General features: G+C 43.2%; 1 protein-coding gene across 2 annotated transcripts in view; it reads left to right on the forward strand.

Annotated features, from left to right (window-relative positions):
- The window catches only part of SPTBN1 (spectrin, beta, non-erythrocytic 1), a 216,446-nt gene extending 199,506 nt beyond the window's left edge, over positions 1-16,940 (forward strand). The window contains exons 27-37 of one of the 2 annotated variants that reach the window (XM_011950583.1): positions 694-938; positions 2,126-2,264; positions 2,517-2,519; positions 2,977-3,061; positions 5,102-5,298; positions 6,402-6,514; positions 7,185-7,248; positions 11,704-11,942; positions 13,171-13,344; positions 14,860-14,902; positions 15,614-16,940. In XM_011950583.1, coding sequence (XP_011805973.1) covers positions 694-938; positions 2,126-2,264; positions 2,517-2,519; positions 2,977-3,061; positions 5,102-5,298; positions 6,402-6,514; positions 7,185-7,248; positions 11,704-11,942; positions 13,171-13,344; positions 14,860-14,902; positions 15,614-15,832 — 1,521 coding nt within the window. In that variant the 3' untranslated portion in view covers positions 15,833-16,940. Of the gene's footprint in view, positions 1-693; positions 939-2,125; positions 2,265-2,516; positions 2,520-2,976; positions 3,062-5,101; positions 5,299-6,401; positions 6,515-7,184; positions 9,557-11,703; positions 11,943-13,170; positions 13,345-14,859; positions 14,903-15,613 lie in introns of those variants that run through there. The other variant, XM_011950584.1, reaches the window with a different exon arrangement.
- Positions 16,941-21,499: the final 4,559 nt, after the last annotated feature.

A 21,499-nucleotide genomic window follows, 5' to 3' on the forward strand; every position in this document is an offset into this window, starting at 1 on the left:
GTTTGATGACTGTCATAGCTGAAAAAAATAACTCAACCAAAATATGTAGATGTAAGTAGGAGTGTATCATTGGCTCCATTTACCACATCACAATTCTCAAGGCGTATTTTTAGTTTTGCAAGGTTTTTGTTGAAATGTGGCTATTTCAAGCTTCACCTTCTTTAACATTAATTAATTATTTTAACCACATAGGATGCCACGTTTTTATACTTTTTGAGTGTAAACGTCCCACGGTGAGAACTCTTACAGGCGATACATACATTGTATTCACATAGCAATGGGAAGTCGTTTTCAAAATGTGCTCTTCATGGCAGTTTCCCATTCATCATAAAAACATTTATCTTTACCATGAGATAGCAGATTAGGTATTTATTTCTTGGACTATATCTGAATATGTCCCACTCAGATATCCCAGGCTGCCTCCAAGGGACGTTCTAAACTCTCCTGCCTGTCTTTCTGTAGCATTTCATTTGTTTTATCATTCATAAAGAAGTTAATAATGTAGTTGAACAGATTTATAGAAAACTTGGGTTTTTGTGAGTTGGATCTCCCCAGTGAAATCGAGGGCTCCTTAAGGAGCATGGGCCGTGTTTTGACTCTGTGCTCCCTTTAGTGTGTGAGCAGAATGGAAGAGGGTGATGGTAGGAAGGCCACCATGGGCTGACGTGGCTCATCCCCCACATGGCTTCACAGGTGAGGCAGCTGCAGGAGGATGCAGCCCGCCTCCAGGCGGCCTATGCGGGTGACAAGGCTGATGACATCCAGAAGCGCGAGAACGAGGTCCTGGAAGCCTGGAAGTCCCTGTTGGACGCCTGTGAGAGCCGCAGGGTGCGGCTAGTGGACACAGGGGACAAGTTTCGCTTCTTCAGCATGGTGCGTGACCTCATGCTCTGGATGGAAGATGTCATCCGGCAGATCGAGGCCCAGGAGAAGCCAAGGTAATGCTTCCAGCCCAAAGGAAATTGGATTCATTGGCTCTTGGTTAAAACGTAGGAGTCTTCCAGAGAGAAGCAGGAGCCTTGAGAGCGGTTCCTGCCTGAGTGAGAGCTTCAAGGCCAGAGAGGGGGTGGGGAAGTGCTTGGAGTGCGGCACCACTGCTTTGGTTACCTCGTGCACACCATCACCAGGGAATGGGGGTTCATGGGGTTACCAAAGCCTCTCCCATTCTCCCTACCCCTGGCTCCCATGTCCCACAGTCACTCAGGCCCTCTTGCCCGCATCTGTGCTTGAAGTAGGACATTGTGCTTCAAGTAGCCACGTACCTTGGGCATGACTAACTGCCCTGTCTTTGCAGCGAGATGACTTTCCTGAGTTATTTTTCTGTGCCTGTTTTTTGGATTAAAAACCACTCTGTCCCTTTCCATGCACTTTACTAAAGGTGTCACCCTGAACATCTGCTTTAATATGGTGTCCTTGGGTTATTTAATATTTGTCCTATATCTTTGGCTTCGTTTCATGCAAATTAGTGAAGAGAAGTTAACAGCGGAACACAGAGGTACATATTTAACCTCCAGTTCACCCCTCTGCCAGCTCCAGCCCCCACCGTAATTGAGAAACTATGCCACAATAAAAGGGATTTTTTTATGGTATATATTTTTGAAGCAGTTGTATTTCCTTGATCAGGATCAGTAGGTTTTGATCCATGCTGGTCACTGCTTTCTAGGCTAGTTCCCATCCTGTATATCTTTTTGTGTCTCAATAAGGAGACTGTATTAGCTGCTCTTTGATATGCATGTCCTGAATCTTTGACAGCTAACTGATCAAAATGCAGTTGGGGCACCTGTTACTGCTTCTCTGTTTTTTAGAAGAGAGTCTTTCTGACTTGCATTTCAGAGGAAAAGTATGAACAGAAAACCATTGCTTTTTCTGGCACCCACCTAGCAACCATTTTGAATTATTCAGGCAGACACACAAAAACAGAAGCAGTCATATTCTGAAGTTTGGTTGCCTGGCTGGTCCTGAACTGTGCTGTCACTGTGCTTTGGCCCTAGTGGCCCAGCCTAAGCTCAGTGAGTGATTCAGACTTGAAAGACCATCAGTTTCCTTCCAATTAATTGTGTGTTTTAAAACCTACAGATTTTTTGAAAAGTTTGATCTAACGGAAGCATCGTTTGTGTAATTTTAGGGATGTATCATCTGTTGAACTCTTAATGAATAATCATCAAGGCATCAAAGCTGAAATTGATGCACGTAATGACAGTTTCACAACCTGCATTGAACTTGGGAAATCCCTGTTGGCAAGAAAACACTATGCATCTGAGGAGGTAGGGTGCTACTTTGCTTTGGAGCTGCAGGATAAATGCAGCTGGTGTCAAGATGTAAAATGACTTTGTTTTATATGTATGTGTGTGTCAGAGATAATGTGTTTACATTCATATACGCACACGTATGTTTTAAAACTCCTTTCCTGTGCGTCTAGAATAATACAATTATGCAAGACTCTAGGCCCATGCTGGCAAATCTGTGGCAGAAGACAATTTTTGAGGGCTGCAAAATGGACTCCCCTTCCTCCCCAGTCAGTACTCTTTCTGGGTGATGCCAGTGTTCATTGACTATGCCCTAGACCAGTTTGCTGTTGAGTGCGTGGTTGGTGATTCTGGTTAGGACAGTGGTAATAAAGAGGTCAATTATTAGTTGTGTGTGTGGCCCCCTGCATGGGAATGGGCGTCCTCTCCAAGAGGTCAGGGCTTTGTCCCTCTTGCTGTCCCTCTCCTGAACATGTTTGCTGCAGGGAGCCTCCTCACAACAAAACAGCTTTGGCAGGGCTTCCCTACCTTCCTCCTGCCCCTTCTGGAAGGAGCAGTGCTATGCTTTTCTTTCCTCTCCCAGTCCTCAGACAGACTGAGCAGTCCTTAGATATCTCCCAGCTTAATAGTGGTCTTCGCAGAAAATGTATTTTTCTAGTATAAAATGATCCCATCAAGAGGATGTGGTGCAGTCCATTAAGATGTCCCGGGGATTATCTTTTTCATACAGATCAAGGAAAAATTACTGCAGTTGACGGAAAAGAGGAAAGAAATGATCGACAAGTGGGAAGACCGATGGGAATGGTTAAGACTGAGTAAGAACGTACTTTATCTTTCTGCTCTTTTGGGTATCCATGGAAAGCATGCACGTTTATTTTCCTGCTTTAATTCATTAATGTTATCACTTAAAGATTGAGTTTTAGATGCCTTTTTAGTAGTGCCCTGGTTCACCATTTCATGGTAAATATTATTTTTAAGAATCTTCCTATGGCTTAGTCATTTTTCACCCCTTGATTGATCTCAGTGTCATAGGTGGGAATTGGATGTTCTTTAGGGATGACAATTTGGCACCTCCCTGGGAGAATACAGATAGAAGCCCTCTCCCCCATTTTTCTTCAAGAATTCTTGCATCAGAGTCAAGGTGGAAAGTTGATCTCATTAAGTCATATTTGGTGCTCTTAGTGGAATCTTCCTTAACATAATAAAATAAAAACCAACGTCTATTAAAATTTTGCTGTGAACGAGGCATTGTTCTAAGTGGTTTTTTAATGCATTTCTGTATTTATTCCCCAAAGTGACCCTGTGAATTAGATTCTATTTTTAATTCTCATTTTATAAGGGAATATGTGAGCTAATACAGGGTTTGTAATGTACAGTATTAGGAATAGCATTTCACTAGCCGGGCGAGGTGGCGGGCGCCTGTAGTCCCAGCTACTCGGGAGGCTGAGGCAGGAGAATGGCGCAAATCCAGGAGGCAGAGCTTGCAGTGAGCCGAGATCCGGCCACTGCACTCCAGCCCGGGCGACGAGACTCCGCCTCAAAAAAAAAAAAAAAAAAAAAGGAATAGCATTTCATAATTGGTATGAGCACTAACAGCCCAACTCAAGCATTGCTTACCATGCTTTGCCATTCTGTGTTGGAGTTCTGGGCTCTGTCCTGATGTTCTGACTCCATCTATGCGTGTTATGGGTTAAACACCAAAACTAGAAACCAAATGCAAGGGCCTTTTCTGAGAGGTGTGACAGCACATTCTGTCGGGCCCAGAGCCCTCAGAAATCCCACTTTTTGACCATTCTGTGCAGGAGGATTTGGTCTGTATGTTTTGAGAATTGTGGGGCAGTTTCATTCAGCTCAGCAAAACCCACATTACACACTGAACCGGGCACCAGCTTGTATACCAGGGACACAGTGATGACATGCACAATACCTGCCTTGAAAAGCCAACAAGTCCCTAGTGCAGAGGTGCCATCTTCTTCGTGTAGTCATGTTGGGGGCTACTGAGGTGCTGAAAGCAGATGGCTTGCCAGCTCCTTGGGACGCCAACACTTCCCACAGTCCATTTTTTACCTCAGTGACCCCAGGCTTTGCTGCATGAAATGCAGTGAAAAATCAATGTTAACTATAGCACAAAGCCCGGTTCTAATCTACCTTTTCATAACTATGGTGGAACTAGTGTTCCCTCACAGGTGGAGGAACGGAATGAAACAGAGCGAAAGCCTTGGTCTCCACCATCTGTAGTGTTCCCGTATCCTTCCCTCCCTCTAAACCCCCAAAATAAAACCCTACCACCCAAAAGAGGGCGAGTTAAGAATGTCTGCCCATCTGGCTAGGTGTAGATTGTGAATTCATGCAGGTCTCTGAAGGCTTAGCTCATGAAGTGGGGCCGAGTGAACAGAGCGTTCACTGTAGACCTGCGCTGGGCAATATGATAGCTGCTGTCCCACGTGTGGCTCTTGAGAACTTGAAATGTCTCAAATTGGGATGTGCAGTGAATGTGTGCCATTAAATGCACATCAGATTTAGATTTAGAAGGAAAAAAGATTGTAACAGATCTCAATAGTTTTTTTATATTGATTACATGTTATAATGATAATTTTATACATATTATGTGAAATACACTATCAAAGTTAATTTCACCAATTTATTTTTACTGTTTTTAATGTGGCTACTGGAAAAGTGAAAGTTGCATGTGTGGCTCACATTACATTTACATTGGACAGGGCTAATTTAGACTAGATGATAGACTGGTTATGCAGGTAGCCATCACCAGAGGGCAGCAGTGCCAAGAGATAAGGCCACATGACTGCCCCATCACCTCCTGGTCAACATGTACTAACTCATGGTACCCTGTGCAGTTCTGGAGGTCCATCAGTTCTCAAGAGACGCCAGTGTGGCCGAGGCCTGGCTGCTTGGCCAGGAGCCGTACCTATCCAGCCGAGAGATAGGCCAGAGTGTGGACGAGGTGGAGAAGCTCATCAAGCGCCACGAGGCATTTGAAAAGTCTGCAGCAACCTGGGATGAGAGGTTCTCTGCCCTGGAAAGGCTGACTACAGTAAGTGGCCACTGGGCCCTTTGCCTGTTGATGCCATGGCAACTTTTTCTTCCTGCTTGCCTTTTAGAACAGGGAATTCACATGGTTGATCATTTTTGTTTTTTGTTTTTTCAAGTAGTGAAGATCTTCTTAAAATGGGTGGCTCCAGTGGAGCAGGACCTAGGGAGAGGGTCAGGACTGTTACCTCCTCAGTCATATCCTGGGCACCTGGATTTATGATCCCGTATAATAGCTTCCTGCCTGGGGATTGATTGGTGGTAGTGGTGTTTTTCTTCGAATCTTTCATTCTCCCTTGTCTCAAAAAAGCTTTGTTCTCGAGGTGGCATGGCCTCAAAATTTTCTTCAGTTTCAGAATTAGAATTCCCATCAAATAGAAGCTTAATCCTATTCTGTTGTTAATTCCCCATTCCTGATCCTCTCTTCTGTCAACATAAAGGCCTTAGAATAGGATTTGTGCACTGGTGTTTCCTCTTCTAAGACTTTTGCTTTCCTGGTAGAAAGCTGATCCTTTGCAGTGTACAAAATGGTGTTTCTGATTTCCAGTTCTGGGCATTTAAAATGTACCTGCATACATTTGTGTTAAAACAGAGTACTTCTGGTGCATCCATATGACTCATGAAATGGCTTTGTTTCAGTTAGACTATTCTGTGGCTTTTTAATGTGTTGTTTGGGTTTTGGCTGAACGCAGATCCCCACCACAGCACAAGCGGCTTCCTTGAGAATTATTGCAGCTCTGTCCCTGGTGTTTGTCTGAGCTCTCCTGGGGAGTCCAGCATGAACCCTCAGGCTCAGGTACTTTCCTCCTCAGCAGAGTTGAGAGTTGCATAGTTAATTTAGAAATTAAACCCAAGCTCCCAGGGGTCCTACAAACAGCTCACAGGAATTTTGCCAGCCCATGGAATAGACCATTTCCTGTAGTTTTAGGTTGTAGCTGCAGTTCCTGTGAACCTAATTCCATTTGGCTCACGATGTTAGAGCGTCTTCTTGTCCAGTGTGGTCCAGTTTAGCAAACTAGACAGGAGGACTTCCTGGGTTCCTAGAACCTTTTTCTGCAAAGAGGCAGAGTTTGGGACTCTACCAAACATCACTCTGTTTTCTTTTAGTTGGAGTTACTGGAAGTGCGCAGACAGCAAGAGGAAGAGGAGAGGAAGAGGCGGCCGCCTTCTCCCGAGCCGAGCACGAAGGTTTCAGAGGAAGCTGAGTCCCAGCAGCAGTGGTGAGTCCCAGCAGCTCCAGAGGCTGGGCCCTTAGTCTCGGTGGCCAATGAGGTTTATGGGGCATCTTTCTGAAGCCTTGTGTTTCTAGGCCTAACCACATGCCCTGCCTACTCATTGCTTCCATAGACTGTTTAAAGTCTGTATAGTTACCCGAAATAATCTTGGAGGACGCTGATCTGTCCACAGTCACGTAGGTATATAGGTGGCAGAAGTAGAATGTAGACAGTGCCCTTTGTCATCCTGTGTGCACACAAACAGTATACTCAGAACTTCCATATGATTAAATACATGGAGTGAACTGCCCAGATTTTAGGCCAGTGATTTTGTGGTGATGCTTTTTTTGAAAGTTCTAAGTAACTTCACACAGAGGGCAGCAATTATTCTCTATTTCCAAAGGGCTAATTATTTTGCTATGGTAAGAGCTCCATGGCAACCTCTAATGCTGCCTTTATTTGGTGGGGCAGGGCATAGGGCATTCCTGTAGTCATATTTTCTATCTAGAGTCTATTTAAAACACTTGGAAGTTTCAAATTTAGAAAGAATTACATTATGTGAAAGGGTTGCTTGTAATAAAATTGAGTGATGATGTTCTCCCACCCTCTCTTACTACTTCCTCTTTCTCCTCTTCTTCCTTTCCCTTCCTCCTCCTTTCCCGCCCTTCCCTAACAGGGATACTACAAAAGGAGAACAAGTTTCCCAAAACGGTTTGCCGGCTGAACAGGGATCTCCACGGGTTAGTTACCGCTCTCAAACCTACCAAAACTACAAAAACTTTAATAGCAGACGGACAGCCAGTGACCAGCCATGGTCTGGACTGTGAAGTTCACTACCATTTGTCAAGAATCACCCTTTCCAAATCCTCTGGGTTTTGACTTTTTGGCTTCCACTTCACCCAAAATGTTAAAATTTTTACCTAATTCATAGCCTTCCTTGGTTTCATATTTGTTTGCATTTAATTCATGTTTGAGTCTCTTAACTGATGAATGCCCAGCTGCCTTAAAGCAACATACTTATTTTTTGTTTATTTATTGTGAGCTTTTTACTTTATTAAGATTTTACAGCGAAACCCTTACATGAGTAATTGAAATGAAATTAAATGAGATTACAGCATAATGAAGAAGAAAACTAGAATCTAACAGGTATGACACATTCAGTTATTCTAACAGGACACAGTACTGTGCTATATGTAGCCCCCTTTCCAGATGTTATTAACCTGTAGTAGTTTACTATTAAGTAGGAAGACTGGTGTATGAGGAGGGAGACATTCTATAATAAGATTAAAACCTAAAGTCAGCTGTGTAACATTCCATGAAAGATGCATTCATTCATTGAAGATGACAAAAAGGGAGTTAGATATATTCTAGAAGCTGTTTTAATTGTAGGCACACAATCTCAAACGTTTTGAGACCCTTGGGTCATTTATTACTTTTTACAAACCAGTTCCTCTCTAACTTTTTTTCTGCCAATTCCTGAATTGAAAACTGTAGGCTTCCTTGCACAGATGTTGCAGCCAGCCTCAGGAGTAAAGTGCCCACTGACTGCTGCCGCCACCTCTGTCTCACTCCCTGTCAGTGCTGCTGGCACGTGGGACACAGCAGGTGACAGCGGTTCTCAGCATGTTTTAGAAGCCTGCCTCACAGACTTCCGTGCCTCTCCATTCAGCTGATGACTTCAGGGTGTCAAACTGTTTTAATTTTTCAAACAAATGGAACAGAAGCCATTGTGGTTCATCCTGATTACTTGAACGTTGCACTTGGTGGACCGTGCCTGGGAGCGCTCGCACGCCCCCTGGCTTCAGAAGTCATGTCAGTGTCTCTGTAGACAAACTCTACTATACATCTTGGATTAATCTTCTGATTCATTGTTCATTTTCTCAAGACTTTTTGTGGAATTATCTGATAAAGGAAGCTTTTAGGATGGTATCTGTCAGGCTACCAGCAGGAATTGAAAATGCTTTCACAAAAATCCTTTTCCTTAGAAATAAAAGCTGGTGACAGAGATGGTTTCCTAGTACCGATAAAAAGAAAACCAAATCCATATTATACATCAAAGCCTTGTGAGACATTCGCTTGCTCCTTTGCCATATTTAGATGTGTTAGTGGAATCAGAAACCTGTTTTGATATGTGTTCTCCATGAGTTAAGTCTGATTTGTCTTTTTATTTCATGATGCATGTCTTTTTTTTTTCTTTTGTCAGGATAACGTCATATAGCATCTTGTTTGTTTTTCCTTATCTCTATGTACATATCTATCTACTTCTGACTGTAGATGGGTATATAGATAGATGCCAAGCTTCTTATGTTCTGGGGGTAGTGTGCATCATTATTGGGTCTCTGCCTTAAAACACATCAAAATTCATTTTAGAAAAAAAAAACTGCTTTGTCTTTGGTCATTAGGGAGCTCTAATGTGTGTTTCTGGCTCCAAATTACATTTTGTGTTTCATTGATCTATATGTATATATGTGATGTTTTCATATATATATGTGTGTGTTTAAATTTTGTATCACCAGGACTGATACCCAATTTGACACTTTTTGTATCTAGAAGACCCTCCAAAAAAGGAACCACATAAGCACACAAGAAAAGAGTGCTATGATGCTTTTAGCATTTGCTATCATGCCTGTTTTTATCTAGATTTTTTAATGTAGTTTGTCATAACAAAATTTTAATTACAATTGGATTGTATTAGAAGAAGAAAAAGTATTTTTGTTTTGAGTGATGATGCAGAGACTCAATGAACTTGAAAATAGCATTGCTTTGTGCACTTTGAAAACCAATCAGGTGTTTTCTGTGCTACTAGTTGTCACGTTGCATTTATGTTCACCTCCTGATTTAAGTATCTCGGGTGTGCCCAGCCACTAAAGCACTCTGGACTAATCGCTAAAGAGAAGCAACGTGGGGTGGGGTTGCAGGGGATGTGTTCACATGTACCCATCATTTGATCATAGCACTGTGATTGCTTTTGATGTGTGTCTCTAGTGGCGTGTTGTCTGTTGGCATGCTTAAAGCACATGTCCATTAAAATTCATTTTGTTCCTTTTATTTTCCTTGTTTTCTTGGTTAGTGATTCATTTGCATAAACATTAATGATCTCTGCATACTGGTTTGGGGTTTTCTCTTTCCTTCTAACTCTAAAGAAAAAATTTTTGCTGCAGAATTATCCTCAGAAGAGGCTTCCCTGGCCTTCATCTACCTTGCAGTCTGACCAAGTATGATAAATTTTAGCCGTTTTCAAGGAAACATCCCTCTACCCAGGTCATTGCTGTCACTAGCAGCTTTCAAGTCAAACCTGCAGCACTAAATTTTTTTTTAACCTGGTTTCTCTACATACTAACCCCATGTCTCTCTGGACTCACACCTGGCTCAGGCCTTCCAGACCAAACTCATACTTCCTCCTCACCAGAAGTCTCCTGAAATCTCACACTAGAGAAAATTTATCACCTTTAAAGTCCACTCACATTGTTTTGACTCAGGGTTTTGTTTTTTGGCTATTTCCCCTCCTGCAACTCTCCTTTAAAAGTGAAAAGAGAGAGAATGGTTTAAATAGTCTGTTGCTCATAAGCACGTGTCTGCAGTCTATCACTTGCAAGGCCTGGGTGATCACCATGCAGCACTCGTGCACACACACACTCCCACATGTCTTTTTGTCCTATAATCCATTTTCCACATTTCCATGAGGGTAAAGGGTTCCCATCAAAACCACCCTTAAACTGCATAGTTTCTAGTCTTCCCTCAGCCCTGATGCTAATTATGATAGTTTGCATAGACATAACTTAAACTTGTGATTCTCCCTCCTTCCAGAGCTTTTTTTAGCCCTTTTCCCCCCAAAAAAATTAGTTTTGTTCAAACTCAAGCATTGGGCCCAGCCATTAAGATAAGACCTAATAAGTGAGAGATCCAGTTCCCAAGAGTTGATAGATCCAGGTGTTCACATGGTGGTGGCCAGTCTACCGTTTATCCCGTCAAGGTTGTTACTGCTAATTTGGTGTCACTTTGGTCCTGGGCAGCAGTGGTGGGCGACGTATCTAATGAGCGTGCCATTGACTTCTCCATGTTTGTCTGTGTACGAGGGGTGCAGGTTGTCTGTAATCCACTAAAGTGTCAGCCACACCCAGCTTTAGTAACTCGCTAATCGCACACCTGGGTGTGTCAGCCAGGGGCTGCTACGGTTAGTGGTACACAGCTGATGGTACACAGGCTGAAAATGATAATGAATCAAGACCCTACTACATTTCCAAAGCCGAAAAGCCATGAGGGTTACCATTTAAATGAGCTTGGGAAGGAACGCTCCCGAAGACGTCTCCAGCCTGAAGGGTCAGAGCCGCTGGAAGCCTGGCTGTCTCTGGGCTTTCTCGTCTCAGTGCAGCAAGGCACCGTGATCAACCAACCCGTGATGGGGAAGGCCCTGGTTCTGTCTTTGTTTGGGGGTAAATAGCTGTGTGGTGTTGAGTGACTGTGATTGGCTTTTCCAGCTCCTTTAACACAAACTACAACCCACTCACGATACAACTTCGGCAGATGTGGTCAAATTGATGTTTGTTGACTTGCCTCATTTCCTTCCAGCTCTTAAGTTCCAAAGTCTAACTGGGATGGTAGATGTGAAATGCATGATTGTCGTCCTAATTTCTGCATGTGTTTATGACAATGTGTTGAGGGGAGGGGGAGGAGAGCCAGAGAACGTTTTCAGGAACCAAGGTCTTTCCTTGTCTTACTCTGGGGGAATGCCATGTAGCTCTGATAGAGTTGTCTATCCGTCTGTTTGTGAATGCCCTTTCGCTTAAACTTCCAGCCCTTCTGGTGGCATCCTTGATCGTAAGGTGGCTGCTGTATAACGTCCACTTTCTTCCATATTTAATATGTGTGATTGTTATTGTTGTCTTTTTGTTTTAAAGTAACCATAAGAGGAGATGATCTGAGTTATATTTATTGATCAGAGGAATAGAGTGCAGTAAAACTCATACTGGCATTTCGCTTTTCTTATTTCCCTGTAAACGGGCGGGTATTAATCCATTCCCACCTTCTAATGTCCTTGGTGTCCAGCTGGCTTTGTGGGTGTGCAATGGTTTTACTGTACTGCCTCGATCTCTGCCAGGCATTTATACACAGCCACACGTGCGAGTCAGGTAGAGCATATGTGGTCACCCCCATGGCTCACGGAGTTAGCTGAATGGTCTCTCCGCTGTCCCTAGATGGCAGAAACGGTGGACACAAGCGAAATGGTCAACGGCGCTACAGAACAAAGGACGAGCTCTAAAGAGTCCAGCCCCATCCCCTCCCCGACCTCTGATCGCAAAGCCAAGACTGCCCTCCCAGCCCAGAGTGCGGCCACCTTACCAGCCAGAACCCAGGAGACGCCTTCAGCCCAGATGGAAGGCTTCCTCAATCGGAAACACGAGTGGGAGGCCCACAATAAGAAAGCCTCAAGCAGGTAACAGCAGCAGAGGCTGCCACAGTAAGATGGGAAGTCAGCCTATGAAGGGATAAGGTGGGCCACTCTTGAACTGGAAGAGAAGTATGTGCTCAGGTAGTTTTATTCCTTTGGTAGCTTCCTGGACATTGCATTCTTCTTGGGCTGACGCTGGAAAGCAGGAGTAGAATGCTGGTTATTCACTGAGAGAAGGAAGAGTTGAGTTTGGATGGGAGTAGCTAGACGGGGCTTTAGTAGTTTGTCTGGAGAAGGAATTTGCTAGGTTGAGACTGAAGAGTCTTCTTTACCTTAAGTGATTGATTTCATTTAGGACTCCTCGTGGGTTTTTTTGTAAAAAGCCGTTCACCATTTCCCCTGCTCTGATCTCCGTATCAACCTTTATATATATTTATTGTCTCTCAACAGCCCCAGTTTTTTTATTTAACAGATGGGGAACTGAGGCTCTGAGCAGTTAATAAAGCTCACTTTCTGTGGAAACCTAGTAAATGGCAAAGCTGGAATAGGAAACTGCAAAGCCTTATGTGCTTAACTAGTAAACCCAACCACCTGGGACCACCATGTCTTATTGTGCAGTTTGTTTGCTGTGCGAGGTGATCAGAATATCTAAGAACTGCTTTTCACATTGAGGACAACATAGGGATTTATATATTAATACATGCTGGTGTAATACAGGCCAGTGTTCTGTTAAAATTAGTATATTAGGGAAGTTTGCCATACCATAGGGGAAAAGCCACTTTATTCTAATTCACCCAAAGGTACCGTAAGTGCTGATGGCTCTGGGTCTGTCTTTCTGTCAAGTTGCCAAGTCACATAAGTAATAAACCTGCAGCTGGAGGAGCCGCTGCTGGAGGACAGGCATGTTTCAGACAAGGAGCATGGCCTGTAACCCATGACCATAAGAGGGCGCTACAGCAGAGAGTACTAAACACCAATCAAAGTGAGCTCAGTACAAGAGAGTAACTTGCTTTTCTCCAAAGTAAAAGAGAAGACGTAGCCCTCAAACACCTGCCCTGTGCCCTGTCCCCAAACTCTCCATGGAGAAATTTTTTCTGTTGTTTAGTGTTAGCAGAATTTAGGAAGGGCTTGTAATAAGGAAGGTTGAGGGTTGGGCGGGATCACACTGTGTTGTGTGAGGATCATTTTCATGTTAATGAAATGTTTAGTTCTTCAAGGGGAATATGGTAGAGCCTTTATCTCCCCCGCCCTTTTTTTTTTTTAAACTGCTCAGGTCCTGGCACAATGTTTATTGTGTCATAAATAACCAAGAAATGGGTTTCTACAAAGATGCAAAGACTGCTGCTTCTGGAATTCCCTACCACAGTGAGGTCCCTGTGAGTTTGAAAGAAGCTGTCTGCGAAGTGGCCCTTGATTACAAAAAGAAGAAACACGTATTCAAGCTAAGGTGAGAGTCGCCATGCTTCAGGGCTGCCAGAGTGGGTTTGCATTTACTTCCACTCTAGAGGTTGGTTTTCTTAGACAGCTACTGTGATTAGTTGGTTCTCTCTTCTGCCATTTTAAATCCCCAATAAAGTGAAAAACCAGTTTGGCACATGTCTCAGTTAAGCTGAATTCTTTGGCAACTGTGGCCAGCCACCAGCTTCCCTGTGGTTAACAGTACAGCTGAGCATTGAGGGATAAGGAGCTTTTGATTTTATAACCAGGCACTTACTGTTCCCTAAGACTTAAAGAGAGCTAGTCACATTTCACAGTTTAAGAGAGGCTTTGAAAAATAGTATCCCCATCTTTTCAGCTTAACCTGACCCAGGAGATGCTATTCTTTGCTCATGAGTTATCTGGAGATGGGTCAAGTGAGTCATCCTGGAGCTGGATGGAGACAAACAGGAAATGTTTGGATGGGGCCTGGGACCCTGTCCTCCCCTGACTCTCCCAGTAGATGCTCCAGCTGCCTCAGAACCATCTAGTTCCAAATATCTCTACCCTGTAGGATACATGCACCTCCCTACAGAGTAGAGCTAATCTCAGAATTTCTCCTCACACTTGGAAGTAGGCAGAAAAATTATTTTATCTTTTAAAAATGTAAAAAATAAACATTTTAGTGGTTAGGATGCTTGTTTACTGATTTGTACTGTTGCTTTGGGATCTGAAAAGCTTTGGTCTTCATTTATTTGTATGTTTCATGCCAGTTGGACTAAGCCAAGGGCTGCAGAGGAGAGAGTGTCAAATGGTTTGATTTATTGAGCTCTGCTGCTGCGCAGTACAGGCAGGCTCTTTGGGTCCTGGAACGCTTTACATTTTGTAAGACAATGCACCAGCAGCTTGGCTCCTTGGCTGCTTTCCCCTTTGTACTCCCTTCATGCAGCTTCAGAGAACTGGGATATTAGCAAACGGCAGCTACCCTCTGCTACACAACAGTACCCTCTTACTCTCCGCAGCCACAGAGTGAACCTGTGACCCCTCCAAGCCTAGGGAACTCCCAGTGTCACACTAATAGGGCTTCTTAATTCTAAGACATACAGTAGAAGAAAAGTTGAAGAGACATTTTCTGTTGGCCTATTCTGAGACTCTGGAACATGTGAATGTAGGGGATACAAGCTCAGTAGCAGAATTTCAAAAGGGCTCGTTGTGTTCAAAAGAATTCAGTTTAGACCAGTAAGTGATCAGGCATCCACAAGTGATTTTTGTCACAATAAAGCCAAATGTTATGTTTGGGGTTTTTTTAAATCCTTCCATTGGATTGAAGCACAGGCTCCCTGTGTGTATCATTGGTGCGATTTTATGGCTCCAGGAGTCTGTTGCTGGGCCTGGGCAGGTCCCCAGGCTTGGTGGTGACATATGCAGGTTGACGCTTCTGTTGTGACTCCTGTGGTCTGCTTCTGTCCGCGTGGGATATGGGAGTTGGGGGATTTTTATTTCTCTGTAATTAAGTGGTGACTGACTTTCTTTCTTGAAATTACAGACTAAATGATGGCAATGAGTACCTCTTCCAAGCCAAAGACGATGTAAGTTTCTAAATGTTATTTCTCTCCAGTACTTAGGAGTTTGCAAGTGTTTGTGGGATGATAGGCTTTATTCAGAATGTTCTTCATGTAAATGATGATCAGTGATGGTTTCTATCACTGGGCTCTAGTCACCAGCACAAGAAGGTGTTTGGTTCTGTCTCTAGAAGGCAGTGAATATGATCTCGCTGTCCCTTGCCAAGGCAGGATCCCTTGAAGTCGATGGAGAGAATCTTTGCTCGTCCCCTCCCAGGGATGAGGCACAGTGAGGTGGTCCCAGGACTGGTTGTGGATCATGATGGGACCCCTGCTGCACCCTCTGCCCGTAGCCAGCTGTTTAATGGATGTGTACCTCACCTCAAGGAAAGAGAGGGTCCATTGATGGAAAAGTAACACCTATAATGCCCTTAAATGTGAAAAAGCACCTTCTAGGGTGGGATCTGACCACGTCGCAGATTGAGACCAGTCTTCCAGCTCTTACAAGTTTGTAGGGCCACTTACTAGGGTGATGAGTAGAACTGAATTTTCATGAGAAGCTGAACCAGGTTCCCTCTCCTGTACTGATAAGGCAGAGGTGCATTTGGGGACAGTGCCCAGAAGTGACTCTGCTCACCCCTCAGTTGGCCAGGTGTGCCATTCTCAAGCCTTGGCACCAGAACCCCTCACGCCTATCCCTCTTAGTTGAGTCTTACCTGTGTCCCTTCCTCTGTCCAGGAGGAAATGAACACATGGATCCAGGCCATCTCTTCGGCCATCTCCTCTGATAAACATGAGGTGTCTGCCAGCACCCAGAGCACGCCAGCATCCAGCCGGGCACAGACCCTCCCCACCAGCGTCGTCACCATCACCAGCGAGTCCAGTCCCGGCAAGCGGGAAAAGGACAAAGAGAAAGACAAAGAGAAGCGGTTCAGCCTTTTTGGCAAAAAGAAATGAACTCCTTTCCTTCACCTCCTGCCCTTCTCTTACCTTTTCAGTGAAATTCCAGCATGCAAGCTCAGAACCAACACATTACTCTCTGTGCCTAATGTTCCTCAATGTGGTTGATTTTTTTTTTTTTTTTTTAATTTATAGAGCATTTCTGGGGGGTGGGGGAAACACACCTAAACACTTTATCTCCAAGTTACAAAAGTTTGAGGTGCAGAGGGAAGGCCAGATTTTTTTTTAATGAAATTATATAGATTAGATCTCAGTATTTAAACTGTTCCTCAATTTTGTGAGGCTGTGTTGGAAATAACCCGCCTCTAGTGCTGTTGGTATGCAAGGCAGCGGTGCTTAATATTTCCTGTGCTTACCAGAGACAAAATGTACCAATATCCTGACACCATTCTCTCTCCATTTACTTCCGGTGGTTACCCTGAGTCTTGACTATTAGAAGTGCCCAAGATGGGGCTAACCTTTATTAAACAGATCACATATTATGATCTTGCTGCAGCCACAGTGCAGCTCCACATTAACTCTACAGACCAAACCATTTGTATCTGGCATCACTTACTAACACATGACATGCGGCTTTTCTGCATCAACTGCTATGACGGTTAAGAATGTCAGTATACAAGAAGGAATAGAAAACTGATACTGTTTTAAATAATCTGTAATTTCAATTTTTTTTTTTTTTTTTGCTGAAATACATTATATTGTATGTTTGAGATAATTCTAGTACAAAGTATAATAAAACTAGATGTATAATAAACCCTTTAAATCGTTGGTAAGTGTACAAGTGGTGGAACTGAAGCATTTACTGGACAAAGTAATGTTACTTTAATGGTTACTTGCTCGTGCGTTGCCACACTGTGTTATAATTTGCTTCATTTCCTTGCTATTTGATACATAGTGTGCATTTCTCTGTCACTGTATCTATTGTAATGACAAATTTTCATCTTACTGCACAATCAAAATGACATTGATAGGAATGAACTCCAGAGGCTGGGCCTGAACAGGGAGGTGGTCGCTCAGGCCTGGTGCTCAGTCGTACGACCTGTACCTCTCAACTTTTGCCCTATCTGTTAAATATATGCTATGTCATTAAATGCTTTTAAATCTAGCATGGTGACTAATTGTTGTTCTTCCTCTGCTGCGTGTGCAAGCCCAGTAGGGAAACTGCAAAGGGAGAAATGACAAACAGGAAACATTTTATAACCAGTCTGGGCTCACTTTTGCATTTTTTATGCATGTCTGGTACACAAGCTTTGAAAACTACAGCAAACAGTAATACATGTGACTGTTTTGTAGTTACACATTCAGGCTTTATCTTTTATTTATGAAAAAGTTACCAGAGCACTTGTGAAATGTGAGCTCTGAGATAGGGATTGGCAAATTTGTTCTGTAAAGGGACGGAGATAGTAAATATTTTAGGCTTTGTAGGCCATAACTGTCTCTGTTGCTCAACTCTGCTGTTGTGTAATACAAAGGCAGTCATTGACAGTATGTGAACGCCTGGGCATGGCTATGTTCCAGTAAAATTATTTAGGGACACAAATTTGAATTTCCTATAACTTTCACATGCCATATAATATTTTGATTTTTTGTAATGATTTTAAAATATAAAGTCTACTTTATACAGATCAGACCAAAAAGGAAAAAAAAAGTAACAGGCAACAGATCAGGTTTGGCCCATGGGCCATAGTTTGCAGACTTCAGCATAGAGTCGTGGGTTATTTACAAATGACATACTTTTCCTGGGTTATGTGGATATACTGACTCCATGCTGCTTGCATAAATTAGTAGCAATGGATGCTACTATTATGGATGTCCAGTAAGTTATTCCACAAAGACCATGCCTAAGGTGGCATCAACCCTGGGCTCCACAGCTGAGTGTCATCAAAGCTTTCTCTTAACTCTCTTACCTCTAGGCAAACTGAGACCTCACCTTCTCCCCTGTTTCCCACGACAGTCCTTCGCCCTTGCCATGCTCAGGGTTGGAATCAAGTTGTTCCATTCTCATCAGATCAAAATGTTTAGTTAAGGCAGAGTATCTTGGAAACAATTGTGATTGATTACAGTCTTGTACTCTTGACAAAGCTGTGCAGATGGCAAAAAGTTCACACCAGCAATCCTGGAATCCCGTAAGAAATACATAGATGTTGAACATCGTGCACGTAATTTCAACAGTTCGCAGATCTCTAGGATCTCTAGTTACGAATCCGGGCTTTCGTGGTATTTGCTCTCTCTTCTTGCACTTGGTAAGGATCCACTGAGGCCTGAATGTGGAAGATGATGGGCAGCAAAAGGAGAAGAGTGTCAGAAGACCCCAATCAAGACGTGTTCACCATCAGAAGTTACAGGTCACACAGGGTCATGAGCTTCAAGCCTGGCAGGATAAATAATAGCTTTTGGGGGGTTTTTTTTCATTCTTTCACTGTCATATTTTTTGAGGTTTTTGCACATTTCTTATTGCCATAATGCTGTGCTATTTTACCCTGATTTTGGCCCCTTAATAAATCTGAAGAGAGTTAGTGAAAATAAGGCTTAGGATATGAAATGGCATTGTCACTTGAATCAAAGCCACTTTTTGTCCTACTTGAGCATCTCAAGTTGGGATGCATCTTCTCATGGCACTTCAGGATTGTGCTCTGCTTGAACTGGCTGTGTTTTTTTTGTTTTTTGGGGGGGGGAGTGGTTTTGGGTGTACGGAGAGTGATGGTGCTTCTTACAATTCGTGGCATCTTGAGTAGATAAAACAACGTATCAGACTGGGTGATGGGCACATTGTCATCTCACCAAGTTCCTGGAACTATTAGAATTGCTTGTGTATGGGGATCCTGTGTTAGTTCCCTTGGATACATTGTTTTATCAGTTGGAATTCTTTTATGAATGCATACTTCCCTTCATGTAGTGGTACAGTCCGTATAGAAAAGGCAGGATCAATGCTGGAGTCTTTCCCATTATTTGCATTACTTTCCTATAATCAGCATTATTTATGAGTTGGTTCCTGTCCTCCGAAGATGAACAATTTTTTAAATATGAATTTATGGGCTTAAATATATTTGAGTTTTGTTCAGGTGAATTCCTCTTTGTTTTCTGGTGAATATATTTTATAATTTTGAATCGACCTTTCTACACATGGCCCATAACACAAAAACATGTTTTAACAAAGAAGAAAAAAGACTTCTTTCCGTCAAAGTTCAATAGAGACTTCTCTTTATTGAAGATCATGGTGAAATATTTCATTTTCCACTAGAATATTTTTAAATTATTCATTTGCTTTATTCTGTTATAAAAGCTCAGAATAGCAATACTAATACTACCACCACCAATATAATTTAATTACTGAGAACAGGTTTTTTTTCCTTTTAAACTCTTTATTTTGCAATACTTATACACTGACATGCAGTTGTAAGAAATAATACAGTGCTCTTTATGCAGTTTCCCCCAGTGGTAGCTTGCAACACTATAGTATAATATCACATACAGAATATTGACAGTCAAGATAACAGAACATTTCCACCACCACAAGGATACCTCCTGTTGCCCTTCTATAGCCACACCCACTTCCCACCTCCACTCCTTCCCCAACCTCTGGCAGCCACCAGTCTGTTCTTTATTGCTGGAAACCTGTCGTTTTCTTTCCCCAACAAATGTTTATTGAGCACCTACAATGTGCTGGGTTTTGGGGATCCGCTGAAATGTGTTATTTCAAGAATGTTGTATAAATGGAATCACATAGGATGTAACCTTTCAGATTGACTTTTTTCTCTGATGTAATTCTCTGAAGATTTATCCAAGTAATACTGTGTATATCAATACTGCATTCCTTTTTGTTGCTGAATAATATTCTATGGTATGGATGTACTACAGTTTTTTAGCCATTCACTTACTCAAGGACATCTGGGTTGTTTCCAGTTTGGGACTATTGTGAGTAGAACTATATTAAACATTTATGTTTGGGGTTTCCTATGAACATAAATCTTTATTTCTCTGGGATAAAGAAATACCCAGGAGTGCCAAGAACAATTTTGAAAAACATTATACATAGTCTTTCCATTCTCCCCTTCAGCCCCATTTTTAGGTAGTTTCACTGCATCTGCAGTGTCTGAGCAAATAACGCTTACTCTCTGCTTCTGAGCCTTCATTCAGTCTTCTACAAATCGTCATATATTTAACCAGTTATGTCAATGTCTCCTATTTGGGTTGAAGCTCGTTCCCTTGGAGTGTAGTGTGTGTGTGTGTGTGTGTGTGTGTGTGTGTCTTTCTTGAACCCGCCTCCCAGTTCTCTGGGTCGAGCACTTACAGTGAAGTCCTCTTTTGTTACGTTTCGGAACTGAATAAAAATTTCCCTCGGGGAGAAATAAATGTGAGCTTCAAAGTTTTTCAAGGTTTAGACCCAACTTAAATAACACAGGCTACCCTAGAAAAACGAGTTTTTCAACTTGGAAAATTCAACTGGCCTGCCTGTGAGAAAGAATGTTATATCCTATTTGAGCTTTGAATGTTTTGTGTGTGTGAAAGTGAAAGGTCAGCCTTAAAAGCAGGATTTCAGAAAACAAGTGAAAGGTCCTGCTCGTTCCCTTTCATGTAAATTAGGGATCACGATGTGTGAGTAGCTGACTCTTCTCTTCCATGCGGTTCAGGGCATTTTCACTCAAGTTTTGAAGAAGCTTCACCAACCCCTCACACTCGTGAACTGGGCTGATTTGGGAGAGTGAGTGATAGTGGGTAGAATTATTTGGTAGAATTCAAGTTTTTCCAAGGTAATGCCTCATTTTGACTCAGGGGAGTCTCTGCAGGGGAGCTTGGAAGACCTGCTTCCTCAGGGATGCCCGGGGTTTCCTACGGCCCCTGGCGTTAGTTGCCTGACCTGGGTTTCAGTGTTCCTTTCAACCTGGTGTAACCTATCAGGGTTTGTTTTTCTTATGGTCGGGGCCGAGTCACAGCAGGAAGAGGACACATAGGCATAGGACAGAGAAGCTGGCGGGAGCTTCCTTCCCTTCACTCCCTTACCCGGCACCCACAAGGCCTGTGGCTTCCCCGTGGTGAGCCCGGGCTCTGTGAGTTCTTGCCCCAGCACAGACATCTTGGAGGGCGGCCATGTTGGGTCCCCCAGGGGCCTATGGCTTGCGCAAGTTTCACTTGGCCTTGACTTGTCTTTTCAGAGATTTATCACATGGTGGAGACCCACTGTGTCCGGGAGTGGAAATCAGGAAGGCAGGACGTTAGTGGTGTTTCCTGAAACTGGTTCTTTAAAGGGAAGGGGAATTTCCCTTACATAAGCCCGCAGGGACTTTCTCCACCGGGCGGGGCATCCTGTGTTCTGGAGTCTGGGCGTTGGGCGGGAACCTGGGAGTTTTCTCCAGTGTAGCTGAGGCCAAGTCTTGGCTCACAACATTTCTCCCTGGCAATCTGCTCCGTTTTCTGTCATCATTTTAGTTTCTCAGTCATAGTGAATTATTTCCAGTGTTCCTGTTCCTCAAGGTTTTTTGTTGTTGTTGTTTTCCTGAAGGAAACGGTCGCTCAAGGTTTTAATCTTCCATCTTAGGGGAATGTCCACAGCCCTAACTAAAATGGCCGTGGCCGGGCGCGGTGGCTCACGCCTGTAATCCCAACACTTTGGGAGGCCGAGGCGGGCGGATCACAAGGTCAGGAGTTTGAGACCAACCTGGCCAA

This window comes from Colobus angolensis, unplaced genomic scaffold, assembly GCF_000951035.1.
Source record: "Colobus angolensis palliatus isolate OR3802 unplaced genomic scaffold, Cang.pa_1.0 Scaffold309, whole genome shotgun sequence".
Taxonomy (NCBI): domain Eukaryota; kingdom Metazoa; phylum Chordata; class Mammalia; order Primates; family Cercopithecidae; genus Colobus; species Colobus angolensis.